Source organism: Ambystoma mexicanum, chromosome 2p (assembly GCF_040938575.1).
Source record: "Ambystoma mexicanum isolate Mex_15411 chromosome 2p, UKY_AmexF1_1, whole genome shotgun sequence".
In the NCBI taxonomy this organism is placed as follows: domain Eukaryota; kingdom Metazoa; phylum Chordata; class Amphibia; order Caudata; family Ambystomatidae; genus Ambystoma; species Ambystoma mexicanum.
The window spans coordinates 532,937,900-532,953,423 of record NC_090923.1 but is presented as its reverse complement, the minus strand read 5'-3'; the positions used below and the strand labels follow the sequence as shown (position 1 = coordinate 532,953,423).

General features: G+C 43.9%; 1 protein-coding gene across 13 annotated transcripts in view; it reads left to right on the top strand.

Moving 5' to 3' along the window:
* Window positions 1-15,524, top strand: part of IQSEC1 (IQ motif and Sec7 domain ArfGEF 1) — a 3,055,115-nt gene that overhangs the window by 2,872,348 nt on the left and 167,243 nt on the right. For all 13 annotated transcript variants that reach the window (XM_069643967.1, XM_069643968.1, XM_069643965.1 and 10 more), the window contains one exon: window positions 13,972-14,133. In XM_069643967.1, the coding sequence (XP_069500068.1) occupies window positions 13,972-14,133 (162 nt within the window). The remainder of the gene's footprint in view (window positions 1-13,971; window positions 14,134-15,524) is intronic.

Below are 15,524 nucleotides of genomic sequence, written 5' to 3'. Positions count from 1 at the left end.
ATGCAGCATGGCTGAAGCTCTAGGTTGAAATTGTAAAACAAAATTTGATTGTGGCTGCAGTCCAGATTGCTGGACGGGGTTGCAGCAAACCTGCGTGAGGAGCATTAGCAAGGACCTGAAAGGATGCTTTTGGAAATCTGTCCTCTGTTTAACTTTTATCTAATTGTCGAAACATAAGAACAAACTATAGTGATATAACTTTTCTGCCGTGGGCAGAGTGACTGATCTTCAGCAAGAATAAATGTCTACTCTTTTTTGCCTATTTGGGTATGCTCTGCTGATAACGATTCACATAAGTATGCATTGCAAAAAAGATATTTGCTGATGGAGGTTTATAGTTCTTTCATATATGTTAAAAGAGGAATTATTAATAACTTATATACAGCGATGTAACATTATGAAACATTTTCACTTATAAAGCTCATTCCATTGACAGATAATACTCTGTTAAAGGGATGTTACAGTTCAGATGAACCACACCCCTGGGATCCCTCGGCCCCAGCAGTTAGCTAGTGGCCTTCCATCTTAGGATCCTTTGGCACTTTCCTCCTGGGCTCCCATGAGCACTTGTCCATGGGTACTGCCCCTTTTATTTATGCACGTCTGTCACTGCACAGTGCATATGTGCATTTATAGGAGCACTATGTACAATTTCTTGGTATACGAATGGGAAATGTAGATGCAAAAGATTTGTTGAACATTGTTAAGTGGCAGTTGGTGGGTAGGAAGTTTAATATGTTGATAGGCTATATGTAGAGTTTAAGTGATTAGTGGATATATGTGTGGTTTAAAGCAGGTAATGAGGGAGTGTTACAAACATAACAGTAAAAAGAGTAGAAGGGCTATTTTGTGCGATTGAGTGCATGGGCAATCTGGGTTTTCTAATAAGGCATGGGCCTGACAGGGGAATGCAGAGATTGTGGATAGTCATACGGGGCAATGGATTATGGTGTTTATATTAGAAAGAAGAATTCTGGACAGAAATTTGTTTGTGCTTTTTTCTTTTTCTCTAGTATACAATTGTCCATTATTTCCATTAGCTTAGTAGAAACTGCTAATGGGAATGTTGGAGAATTTTGTTGAATCTAACTACTTTACTGAAAAATGTAAAGTAGATGCAGTCTATAAGCTTACTTTTTATAGTTCTATTTTTTTACTGTGAAAAGTGGTTCCTAAAGGAAACATTTTGTATGTTTTTTAGTGGAGAGACCAGAAAGTAAGGTGGGGAGGGAATTCGCTCCAACCACACACATGAAGGGGCGGGTGGACAGGGGAAGATGTTGCATGTGTGTTTCTAAGGCAGAGGGCATTGTTTCTCATGCTCCTTCATTATAGCTTCAAAAGCACTTCAAAATTGCCCCCCCTCCCCTGCAGAGTGGTGTGTTGCAGTATATACCGAGTACTGTTGGTTTCGAAAGCTATGGATCAACAGCCTCTTTTATTACTTGCAAGGTTGCTGCTGGTGGGACTTTGTGTCCCACAGATGTAGGCTGTGTGGTGACAGCATTGGTGGAGGAAGGTGAAGTAGAGGAAGACAGCCTTCTACTCCCTAAGGAAAAAACAGCCTTTCTGAGAGCATTGCAGTGGTTGGAGTTGGTGTGGCGTCGCATGGAGGTGGTCCCCTAGGAGTACTGCCCATGTTGGCCGCGACTGAGACAGGGCATTTCACTTTGGTAGCTTTAGCCTTTGGTACATTTCCAAAAGTGGTAAAGAACTACCACACCCATGATTCTCTATGGGTGCTAGAGGTAGGCACTTCTTCTGCCTCGTCTTCCTGGTTTTCTTGATTGTCTTTTGAGGTATTGTGCTTATTTTGTTGTGTAAGTTCTCCAGCTGGTGGTGGCTCTGGGGGAGGAGGGATAGCAATAGCATATTCCATTTTTAAGATAAATAGCAGTTTTCCTAACATTCTTCCAAGTATGTGCTGTGTACTAGATGATCGTTAATGGTTAATGAGTAAGAATAGATGTAGGAGCTGTGCAATGGTACATTTTCAGTTTAAAACATTCTAGATCCAATTGAAATGCAGTTCCGAACTGTTCGCGAAGCACGGATCCGTTCGTGAAGTGCAGATGCGTTGGCGAACACATCATCAGGCTGCTCCCGCGCGCGTGTGCGTGATCACGTGACACTGTTCGAAAAGTCAGCGATGACGTCAGACGTTCACGAACATCGGCGAACACAAAAACAGTGGTAAAAGTTGCAAAAAGTGTATAGAAGTGTTAAAAATGATGCTAGAAGGTGGCAAATGGCAGAGTTTTAAGGTGAAACTTTATAAATTGGAGAAAAATGTTGCTATATTGGGGTAAGTATGATATTAGTAAGTTGTAGAAAATTAGGGCGCCTTGTTAAAAACCAATGAAATTCAATGAAAAAACATTGTTAAATGGATGTTTATGGTTAAGCACTAATAAAAAGCTATTAAATACAATGAAAAGACTTTGTTAAAGGAACGTTATGGTTGCAAGTAAAACCGAAAACCCCCAGAAATTTGCCAGTTATTGTAAGTCAAGCAACCATAACTCGCGCCACCACTGTGCGCTGCTAAGACAAACACCCAGTACGTTGGCTAATGATCATTGACTCTTGGCGAGTAAGAAATGGTGTGCTGTCTATGAATTGAAGTGGAAAGTGACTTTTTATGGCTGGTTAGTAGTTTGCAACTTCAAAAGGATTATTTGGACACATCATTTATACATTTTAACATTAGTCTGTCCTATATGATGAACTCAAGTTTATAATTTGCATCATTTAGACGGTAAATTGGCATTGCTGTGTATTAGCTCCTCATTCCTTGGATGTAGCCTCTGCTTGCCCAAAGCAACACCAAAGCAAGCCATCATTCTGATTTTAAAAATAGGAAGAGCTCACAAGAACAATTCCTAGCCATGTCCGGCTAGAAACACACTTTCTAATATACAGTATGTCGAGTAGTGAGAGAGGGTACATTTTGATACCTTTTTGTGCTCACCTATCCAGTTATTGGCATGATCATGTGACCCTTTTATGGCTTAGTCATTGTGCTGCAGCTGAGTTGGCATGAATCGCCTTTGGGATTTTGCGTAATGTGGTTTTCATAGATATAAAAATATGGTTGCATGATCCTTTCAGGGTCACCCTGTTCTGTGAAATTGATTTCTTCCACAGCAGCAAAGCGAATTTCCTCACGGAGCAGGAAACCGATCTCTTTTACAGGTGCTGAATCTGCTGAAGCTGTCATATGGCTGGCTTGCAGATTTTGACCTGTGCTAGTCAGCAGTATTGGGGAACCGAGTGTGTACGGAGCTGATGTTTAACTGTACGTGGTTTTGATTACAGGAAATAACTTCCAGGATCAAGTTTTATTCCTTTTTGCAGGAAGCCGAAGGACAAAATTATGCCCCTCAAGGCATTTTATTAGTTTTAATTTTGACCCCATATTACATAGCAGATGGATACCATTAGTGGCAACAATAATGGCCTTCCGGTCACTTTTAAGAATGACATTCACACTATAAGTAATCTGATATAGAAAGGTCAAGGGTATCCGGTAATAATGTCCCCATATACATGGTCGCCATACATAGGAAAAGGTTGTGGCGACATTATATATAGTGACCATATATAAGGGATCAAGGTGAGTGGGGGTGTCCCCCGTTCCCCTTGAGGAAAAAAAGGTTGCGGGGGTGTCCCCCGCATGTTCAATGTAATAATGTCCCTGCAAAAAATGGCAGTTTGGCACTTTTTTGCCAGGTGACATTTTTGCAGCGACATTATTACATGGAACAAGTTCAAGATAAAAGTAGACAATGTAAATTTGATGGTATTGTCTTCTGGAAATTCACCAGAAATAACAGGCACCATATGTAGAGCCACAGTCCCAAAAAGTTCACTCATGCAAGTGGGGAAAACTCAGAACTTCTTCGGGTTGGCAGATCCTCAGAATTGCCCCTGACAAGCAACCCACCAGAATGCGAAGAGGGGTCGTTTCGCTGGGAGGGCTGCCTGAAATCAAAGTGTTAGATCTTCAGCTCCTTCTTTGCGCCCAGTCTCCTCTGTGGGAAGTTAGGCAGAGGACAATGCATAATGCAGGTAGTGTTCTTCACAGACCTCTGCCTGCAATTCACAGCACCAAAAGGCAGCTGATATTTCTGTTTCCTTTTACATTTAGACCTCCCTAACATAGGTGGACATGTAAAGATTTTAATGTGACGTTCCTCTCAAGGCCTAGCACTGTAAATGTTTCTCACTGGACTCACATGGACCCATTTATTATCGCATAATGCTTTTTGTGCTCATCAAACTCGCTGCTTGTTTTGTTAATGCAGAATTCAGATTATGAATTTTAAATGGGTAACTTTTCACCATAAACATAAAGGGAAAATAACATAAACCAGATTGCTGGCGGGTGGTGGCTTGGAATTTCTGTTAATTCATGGGACAAGCCGAACTGCCCCATTAAGGATGATGTACACAGCGTCAGAGCATACATATTAGGAAGTGCATATGCACTATATTACTTTAAAATGGTACCAGCACTGAGGGCAGGCCAGCGCCCCAATGTGCCTTAATATATAGGTATCATTAATGACTGTAGAGAATTTCCATCAGCATCCTTAAACAATCGATAGGTGTACATCAGAATTCTATTTGTGATGATTGTTTGTCTAAAGAAGGTGATGATCCCCTTCATTGCTGCATTCTTTGGTTTCAGACTCCATCTACCCTTCCCAGACAGGCTTAATCTAAATCTAAAGATTATCTGGTAGAGTGACTTTATATTTATGTTTTTTGCCCTAAATGTCCTTAAAACATCTAAGGCAGGGGCATCCTCAAAGGTTGCCCAATAGTGTCCCAGATACTGTATGATAGTCATGTGGCTAGGCCGCTGAAAGCTTTCCTTTGTACAAAATGGCCTCAACTATGTAGAACCATTTTGTTTAGCTGGGATCCTTTTTGACCATTCCACGTACAAATAATGGAGTGTGTGTGTCTGTGTCTTTGTTTAAAGGGGGTGGGGATGGCATAAATGGTTCCAGGGTTCCCGTCTCTGTGAGCTGGGGGTGTAGCAGTCTGAATCAGTTATGACTGCTAATGCGATCTTGTAATAAATGCCACTAGGGTTATTGTTATTTTTATATATTATTATAGCGCAAACCACAATCGAATGCTGGCTGTACAGGGCATAAAGCAAAACATTGGTAGTGAGAATTTAACATGTCAAGTAAATATCAGTAATAATTATCACAGTATAATACATGGATGGGGGGATGTGCGCAAGATAGCTGGAATCTAGTTTGCACCCAAGGTTTTGTTGGAAGAGCCAGGTCTTCAGTTCTTTCCTAAACTGAAGGAGACTTGGCGCACTCCAGTTTCCGACCAGGTCAGAGTTCCAAAGAACCATAGCATAGCATGAGAAGGACCGTTTCCTAGTTTTTATTCCATGCAAGCCAGTATAGTTTCCAGTGTGGCGATAATCTTGCTGCAAGGTGGCAGTTTGCTGTCCAATGCTTTTAGTTTGGCCAGCATATCGGCAGTGGTTTACTTGTAGATGAGGCACAAAGTTTTGAAGCACATCCAAGCCAAGATGGGGACTTAACAATTCATGGGATCAAGTCACTTCTCCAAGGGGGTAGCCCTTGCCTATGAGGCTAGGAAGGTGAGCCCGTTATGCAACATTCCTCCTAGGTGTGGCAGAAAGCGTGAACTTGCAGGGTGAGACTCCCCTCATGGGAACAAGGACTCCTGTTCCGTGGTGGAATTGCCTAACCCTCTTGCCTTTGAATCTATGAAGCCCATAAAGCCTGCTGAGAACAATCTAAAAGCACTTCTGTATAATATTGTAATACTTCTTCCTTTCTTCCTGTAAATATTGATACCACCAAGATCAGAAAGACTAAAATGGACATACACTCTGCTCTCAAGTCATCTTCCCGCAGTACTGTGAAGAAGAAGAGAAGAAGATTAATGGAGTTATACAAACTACTCCTTTGGCAAGTGCAGAAGGTAATGGAAAGAGGTGGCCTCAAGGAGGCATGAAGAATACCCAATGGACACAAACAACTGACTGTGACACTCCACTTGGGAGGAACCAGATGAATGGAATACAAATAGAGAAAGAACCCAATGTGAGGCAAAGCAGGCGGGAAGCCTGGCATTCTCAGGAAGCTCAAACCTGGGAGCAATAAGCTATGTCATGGCAGCAAACCTCCAGTCAGGAGGAGCAGGCCTGACTGGAAGCTGGAAACTGAACGACAGTTGCGTGGCCTTGAGGAGATGCGCCAAGCGATCCATCAACTGCGCCAGTACCGTCTGGCCGGGGACCCTGCTAAGCCAAAGCACGGCAGCGTGGAGCGGAAAGAGAAGCAGAGCGAATGTTCCATGGGAACGTATCGACCCAACACCCCAGGAAGAACCAGTGAGCAGGCTACAACAAAGAAGAGGTAACGGGAGTCATGGGAGACCCAGTAGAGGATTGGGGAAGGGTGCTGAAGGTAAACAAGACATCGGGAGCAATCCCCCTCGCCTCAGTAACTGTATCAAGAATATCGAAATGGGAAGAAAGCCTTGGGAGAAATCGTCCTCATCTCAGTAATTGCCTCAAAAGTACCAAAAGTATTGAAGGCATTGGGAGTAATCTCCCTCATCTCAGTACTTGTGCCAGAAGTACCAGATGCGAAGAAGATATTGGGAGTAATCTACCTCGTCTCAATAATTGTATCAAGGGTATTGAAATGAAAGAAAGCCTCGGGAGTAATCCCCCTCATCTCCAGAGTTTGGATCGAAGTATCAAGTGTGACGATTACATCATTAGTGATCTTCCTCATCTTAGTTGTGCCAAAGAGACTGAAAGAGAAGAACTTATCCAGAGTACTCACCCTCAACACTCTATCATCAAAAGAGACATTCAGGCTAGAGAGGGCCACTCCTTTGTCAGAGTGTTACAAGAAATCAAGGACACTACGGGAACAGTTTTCCTTGTTTTATCTGACAAGAGGAGGGAGAAGAAAGACAACACATAAATGTGTGTTGGAAACAACAGGAGTGTTTGACTTTTAAACAAGCCCTAAGAGAAGCCTGGAAAGAAGCGCAACGGTTGATAAAAACTGTTGCAGGAAATGTTTCAAATTTAGCCAACGGCTGAACCAGGAGAAAAAATTGTGAATCAGAAATTAAGGCAAAAGGTAATTAAACAGCAGCTTGGAGGCTGATCAAGTTGACCAGGAGGAGATAATCATTCAACGAACTGTGGGACCAGGAGAAGGGAGTCATTCTCCTGGTATTCTCTAAAAGTGCAGAACTTGAACTATTGTCAGAGACTAATAGAAATATGCCCCTAGGGCTGACCCCATTGCACCAGGAGAAGGAAATCCTCCTCCTGGAGCCGTTTGTTAATGTCTTTTGTTAGTGGTAGGGCTAGAGCAGGTTCGTTTGGACAAAGGACAGACATTTTGAGTTTGACAACCACCCTGACGATGAGCACCAAAGTTCTTCTTTAATTAGGTAGGGAAAACCCTTTAGACATGGGGGAAGACCAGCCTTTTTCATTATTATTTAAATAAAGACTGTTGTAAACATTTATTTATTTATTTGCATTTGTAAAGCGCACAAACATCCCGAGGCGTTGTGGCGCTGTTACATGGAATCGATTTAGTTGCAGGTAGGTGCACATACTTAAGTACATGATGTGTTCCGTGGAAGGCGATATGGCCACACATGGGTTATATGGTATATAGCATATCGTGGCATAGCACAGTACATATAGATGTTATTACAAGAGAGCACATCACGGCCTGGCATGGAGACGCTGCTGGCTTAGGTGAGGGGTTTAGGAGAATAGCCTAAACATGCCACACCTTTGTCTGACTCCTTAATCCAGCACGCCACAGTAGCCAGTTTAATTTGTGCAAGGTGTGAGTGATGTGATAACATTTCCTAGAGCCAGCGATGATGCGAGGCACGGTGTGGTGGGTCACTTGAGGGGGGGTCAGGGGAGCAGCCGGTAGCCCTGCAGGAGGGATTTACACCCATTGATATGCAAGATCACTAGAGTGTGTTCCTGTTTGACGGGGTGGCCCAGGAGTGCGAATAAGTAGGCTCTTGACCTCCGCATCAGATTTGTAGCAAGGCATGAGCGAAGGAAATCCATATATCGTGGATCCTTGTCCTTTCGCTACAAATGTTTATAATTTGTGTACCAGTGCATCTCAATATTGAGGTCATCTAGACATGAGGCCAGCGTTTCCATATAGAGGTTAAAGTTGACCTGGGAGGGAATGGAGTCCTGAGGGCCTCCGCAAGAGACGTTGCAGCATTTGAGCCTGTGGGAGCCCACCTGAACAGCCTAGTGTCTGCCACATAGGCATGATGTGAACCATTTCAGGACAGTGCTAGAGAAGCCTGTCCTGTATGCAGGGTGGGGAAGTAGTCTGTGATGGTCAACCATGTTGAATGCAGCTGAAAGGTCCAAGAAGACAGCAGGCAGAAGTCCCCTTCATCAGTATTCTGAAGGGCATTGTTGACCACCTGTATGGCGGTTGTTTCGGTGCTGCATTTAGGGTAGGACCCAGATTGGTAATCCCATAGCAGGCCCAGTTTCTTGGTTTTTGTAAGTAGTTGGTTAGCACCTACATTCTCAATGATTTTGCCATTAAATGGGAGACTTGTGATCGGCCGGTAGATTGCTAGGTCTTCAGGGTTGAGGGTGAGTGTTTTTCAGGAAATGGGCATATAAACCCTGTTTTAAGGATGCCCGGGTACGTACCCTCGCTAAGGGAAGCATGGCCTAAGCAGAGCAGTAAGGACTGGCCGGGTAATATTTTTAAGGATGGTGGCTGGAAGGATGTAGTTGGTGCAAGAGGTCCGTTTTAAGAATGCAAGCGTGTGCGAGAGAGGAGAGAATTGTATCCAGGGTTGAATGGTGATAAAGAACATATTGATAGCCTCACACTTCTCCCACGATTATGGTACCTCTGGGTCTTGTGTGGTTTCAAGCAGTGTTTGGCTCCTGCAAAGAGAGCTTTGCTCCTTTTAGATGCTGCCATAATGGCTGTGGTGTAGAAAGTAGCCTTGGCTTCGGATATCGGGGTCCGCTGTTTGCAATGCAAGGCCTTGAGAGATAGGTCTTCTGGTTTGTGGGCCATGTGCCATCATTTTTCAAGCGCTGTAATGGATTGTTTATTGTTGGAGAGCTATTGAGTGTACCGGGGACAGGCGGTTTGGTTCTGACACAGCCCATTTTACCGGAGTTAAGTATCTGCCAAGTCTTTTGAGGTTCAGCTAAAGGTTCCTAATAGCAACATGACTTTTGCAGAGGTGTGGCGATGAGTTGGAGAAACTGTTATCCAGTGCTTCTACTACAAAGTTTCCGAAGGAGTGACGTGCCACCATGGGCGTTTATCCTGACCCTTATGGCTGTCGGGGAGTGTGATAAGGCTATGGGTACAGAGTCTGTCCAATCGAGCAGTGGCCTCTGTGCAGTTTAGGAGTGGGAATGGGGATAATTTGCGGTGTAAGGTGTTAACCCGCTGCGTAGTAGCCCCTCCTAATTTAGGGTTATGTCCAGTGATTCTGCCAGTTAAAGTCTCCAAGGAAGATGTTGGTTGTGTGAGCATTGAAGCTATAGAAATTAAGTCTGTAATCTCATCTAGGATGGTACCATACCTGTGAGGTTTCCTGTACATGAGGTGGAAAGTTCCTGAGCCCTTGTATGATTTAGGGAATTGGCCAGTGAGTTTCCATTGAATCTAATGGTGATTGATCTTGTATCGTACATGGGCAGTTGATTTAGTGTATGACTTTCACTACTCCCTCAGTTTTCCCTTGTGTGACGAATCAAAGGTATTCGTCCCTTCTCCCTAAAAGGAGATGAGCCCATTCTCCAAGACCCTGCCTAGTGGTCGCGGCAAGTTGGAACTCGCTGGGAGAGACATCCCCTTTGGGGACAAGGACTCCCATTCCTTTGAAGAACTCCCTAGACCACCTACCACAGCCGCATATATGGGACTGTCCGCTATAAAGAACAATGTGGCATCTTTACATTTGGATGAAGGCAATACTACAAGAAACCAATATGGAACAGGAGATGCCTCTTTAAGGAGGGACAGGCATTTAACTTGGGACGAGACAGAGAAGGAGAGTATTGAACGCAGGGGACGCCACCTGACTTCATCACGCCTGCTGTAGGTGGATCTGAGACAGGTTGCAAAGCCTGCGAGTATCTAGGGAATGAAGACCGCCAGTGCGGAATGCTGGTGGCCCAGCGTATGCAACCGCGAAGAAATCATTGTGAAGAGGAAGAGAGGAACCACGTACCCAGTGGTGAGTTGTTCACATCTGCAGCGTGGTGAGCAGCACGCCCAAACAACGATGCAGAGACAACTGTTGCTGAAAGCACAAATACCTTCCTTTCGCCAGCGCCTGTGCAAGGCAGTAACCCAACGAGATGCCATCAAAAATTAGGAGTGAGAAGCTAGATACCAAAGTGCGTCTCGAGAGCCGAACCCTGCAACCTTCCCCTGCATACAGAGAGGCACCGTGGGCACCGGGGCATCATTATATGCATGAAGAAACCAGTCCCAGTCCTAAGGATGAGACAGTAAACCTAAGAATGTATAATTGGAATGGTGAAAAACCAAGAAAGCAAGTAATGAATAATCCAGCCGAGGAAGACTGATATTATGTGAAGAGAGAAACTTGTCCCAGTCCCGAGGACCAGATGTCACTAGAAAGATCAGTTAACAAGAGACGTGAAAAACCTATAAAAAAAGGGGTCTAACCATCCCAGCTGCAGAACAAACAGAGTCTGTAAACAAGTCCCCTGGGAAAAGGTGAAGATACCCTATGCCTTCAGATGTGAAGACTGCAGAAAGCCCAACATAGAGTCACGTAATGAGAGACAGAAAATAAGATTGTCAAGTGAACAAGATAAGAAGTGACAACCTCTGAAAGAGATTCCATGACAAGGAAGGCCTACAAAGTTATTAAGACGGCCATAATTAGGAAAGCCTGAATTAAGACTGGGAAGAGTCTGCGAGTTTAGACAAGAGTCTGGAGAACATGCCTGAAGGAAAGATACTATAAGTATAAACCCCAGAAAGCACAAAACCTGAGATGAGTTTGGAAGAGCTACAAGAGTTGATCAAAGATTACATTAACAAATATACCAGGGAGAAAAGACATTCTCTTGGACCATTTAATTTAGTTATAAATAGTGGTAGGGTCAGGTAGAGTTAGTTTGGACGGAGGACATTTTTAGTTTTGACTTCCTGACAACTGACGAGCACCTTTTTAGTTCCTTTAGATAGGTGGGTAATCCCTCTAGCAATAGGGAAAGATAGGCTTTATTTCTATAATTTCATTGAAGATAATTCAGAATGTCCTCAATGTGTCCGACTCCTTCTTCCGACCCCCCCACACTGACCAGTGAACGTGTCGGATGCTTCATCAACGCGGCAAGAGGATATGAAAGGCGGGGGGGGAGGTTGATGTGAGCCAAGTTTTGTTAATGAAGATAGCGTCGAGTTTATGACAGCGATCATGTCTAAAATCTCTGCTGCACATATGAAGGCTGTGTGGACATTAATCAGCATTAACGAGTGTGTTCTGTGTGAGGGGGATTTGGAGAAGGTTAGATGTGCAGTGTGGATGAATACATTTGCCCTAGCAGACCCTGGAGCATGTGGGGATAAGCTGGGTTTGTGAGAGACGCATGGTTATGTTTTACAAGTTGTGAGGTGTAGAGGGTTCAGCCCATGGCCTGCCAGGCACTTACAGGTGCAAACAGGCAGCATCCTGGTCTCCATACTTCTTTTGCTGGGGATGGCCGACTATGAGGATGCCTAGGAGAGACTGCTTACAGGAAGCCTCAGGTAGGCATAGTCAGGAGTGCAGACAGAAGGTGGGAAGAGCAAAGTTATATGACCTGGTCTCAACACTTCTACTGCTGAAGGCCATGCTGGCTTGTGCTGCTGGTGTCCGCTATGTGAAGCCTGAGGTGGGCATTGCCAGCAGTGGAAGGCAGGGAAATACAATGTGACGTGACCTGCTCCCACTGTCTCTGCTGCTGGAAGATGGATGGCCTATGCCACTGATGTCCTACGAGATGCCTGAGGTTGCCATGGTCAGTGGTGGATTGCTGGCAGAAGACAGGAAGAGCGAAATCATATGCTACTACCTTACCTGGGATGCAGGTTTCCTAATGTCCCAAATCCGCCTTAATATTTATATAGCCCCTGTGGCCACCTTTTTCAAAAAGTATTCAATTGGATTCCACGTAGACGCTAGTGGCGTGCATCTTCACATCAACCTGAAAGAACAGGCCGCGAGGCTTCCAATTGGTTGGAGAGGGCCAGTTATGTGTTGATTCCTGGGTGACCATAAACTAACTGTGCCCTTTTAATAAATCTTCAAAGATTGTGTTTTTATTAACCAAGTCTAAACCTCTTGTGTGCTTTTTGAGTAGCTGCCTCGGTGTACCAAGCATAAGCACGAAATATGCATCTCTATTATACCTTAAGAGTATTGAGATAGCATAGTCTGGGTTCTTCTAGCGAAGGCTTCCCCTCACTGAAAACCACCCACAACGTCCCAATGCATGCAGTCAAATCCTGGCCCAACTACTGCAATTCCATTAAAGGCCTTAGAAAATCTACAGTGAGCCCAAACCTTGGCCACAAGACTGCGGTCAACCTGAAGTGAAGTGACCACATATCACCTGCTATGATGTCCATTAACTGATTTTACATGGTGTTTCAGGGCTGGCCTTAAGAGTCTTTGCCTCATGCTTGAGCATTCTACAACTCGGCTCCTGGTTACTTGACTAAACTCATCTCTCCTAACCAATCAGCCAGATTCGTAGGATTGGCTTCCTAGAAGATGTTGATGTCGTGTCGGAACAGATTTAAGCGTTTGGGGTGTAGATACCTGCAGTAATAAGAATCTTTAGAACAAACTCCATATTCATCTCCACCTATGCCCAGGCCACCTAAGATTCAGAAGGGACATGAAAATTATATTTTTCCGATAGCATTGAAGGACATTGGGTGAAATCTCACCAACCTGAGAATCTCTTCACCTGCCTTAAAAAAACCTGGATACCACATGTTCTAGAATACTTCTCACCAAAAATATATTACTTGTTGAGTTGTTCTTCCTGGCAACAAGCCAATGAGTGCACGTTTTCTGGCTGTTACTATGATGTGAGGTGGGTGGGGAGTAATCTAAAGGTTTTGCCGTGTACATTCCTAGGTAGCTACTAACATGTTTCAAAAACAGTTCCTCTTTCGAAATTTTGCAATGTTAAGTTCAACCTTCTGCAGCATTTCAATTCCTTTTTTAATCCCATTAAACGCAATAGTTGGAATTCTTCTTGATGGCATTCTGTTTCAATCACTGATGTAATATAATAGCTGATGTAATATAACTGCATACCTAACACAGAATTAGGTATTTTATTACAGAATTACATTTATTCTAGAGGTCAAGGTGAATTGGTGTTCAATCAAGTTTCGGTTGGTTATCTCTGATCATGATACTTTTTTTAAATTGCTCAGTCACACTAGGTGACGCAGGTTTTTGATTTTGTGGGAATCAGTTAATAAACATTTTTATACTTTGAGAATATAGCACTATTGCATTTCCTTAATCCATTGTTTCAGGTGTAGGCCGATCAAGCATAATATGGCCATGCTGGCTGCACTTTGGTTAATCTGTCATTTGCATGCTGTAGTCAAGCTTCATTAATATGATCAAAGTTGATGTTGAAGTTCCCAGTTGCCAGGGAATGACAGTGATTGAAAGAATACAAGCCACACAAATCACTCACTACTGTATTGTCAAGCTACATCATACTTAAAAAAAAAAATGCTTTAAATAATTGATGCTACCAAGCAGAAGGGGTTACCAAACCTTGTTAACCTTGCATCTAACATTCTAAACATACAACTGTGCGCTGATGGGATAATTGTGATTTGTCTTTTGTTTCTCTCTTAGGAAGCCTGAGAAAGGAGTCCAGTACCTTATTGAAAGAGGGTTTGTCCCAGATACGCCTGTTGGCGTTGCCCACTTCCTCTTGCAGCGGAAAGGACTTAGCAGGCAGATGATTGGAGAGTTCCTGGGTAATCGGCAGAAACAATTTAACAGAGATGTCCTTGAGTGAGTCCCGCAAACTTCTCATAATGTTGATGTCGAGTTTGGGGTGAATGGGGGTGTTCATTAAACAAACTACTTGGAACGTAACGATATGTGGTGATCTCAGATGTGGGGGCATTTCACCTTTAGTAAGAGTGGTTGGATTCATGATTTATACATGTAATTGTTATCTTTAGTATGCCCTTTGTGAACTGATTGCCTTTATGCTTGCCACTAATCTCCCAGTATTACTTGATTGCAAGTATCTTAGTTACCAATGAACATGTTAAGTCAGATTGTGAGTACATTGTGGCAAGTTGCCAGGTTTATACTGAACTTTGATCTCCAGTAGTCCTTGATTTCCCTCTCTCACTGCTCTTCCATGCCCATTCTATCTGTAACATCACCGATCATTTCGACACTCGTAACAACCGACTCATGTCCATGGGTATAACCGAAAACTGGATCAATCCTCACAACTCTGCAACTCCTGCTGCTTTGCACACTGACTCTGCCTCCTTGGGGTTCTCTTTCAGTACAGCAAAGAGAGACAGTTGAGTTGGCCTAATGATTAGCAAGGCAAATCCCTCTGCCCCCTTCCAATATCTGCCTTTCTACCACCATCCTGTGAGTCCACGACGACTACCCAACGCATTCAGCCTATTCTTATGCTTCTTCGCATAGGAACCACTCTTACCAAAGTCCTGCAGTGCTTATGAGCATTTCCAACGGACCCAAATATTTCCCCCACTCACCAGCCTTACTTTTGCCTGCCTGACCACTTCCTAACCTTCCTTCAAAATGTACCCACTCATTCTCTAGGGATTTCGCTCAACCTTGTCCCCATCCCTGTCTCACTTTTTACATCTAATCTAACTATTGACACCTCCCCATCTGAGTACTTCTTCCTCCATCCCAGCATTGTTCATGAACCACCCTATTCTTCCCCCATCTAACTCCTCTTTCTCAAGATTAGAATTTAAACCTCACCCTCTGCCCCATGCCCTTTTTTCCTGAAGTCTCTTCCTCCCTCCTATGTCTCGCTTCTCCCCAGGCCTTCTCTAACTTTAGCCAGGCTTTCAGCTCCCCTTTGAGATTCACTATACCTCTCAAATCTTTACTCTGTCTCTCACTCCCACCCCTGGATCACTCCTCAGATTTTTATTCTCAAGACAGGCATGCAACTTAACCTTCAGTATGCAGCAAGGACCGAACACCCCTCTTAATCTCGCGTCCATGGATGCCCTCTCTCCTTCCCTTTGTCCTGAAACTCTATCAAATCTTCCCACTTCGCCAGTCTCATTAGTACTTTTTGCTCGCACCCACACAAACGACCCTCTGCATTCCATGCTGGCCCCTCCATGCCCTCAAGCAATCTCATGTACACCCTTTGCTCAAGATTTTGGCCTTACCTT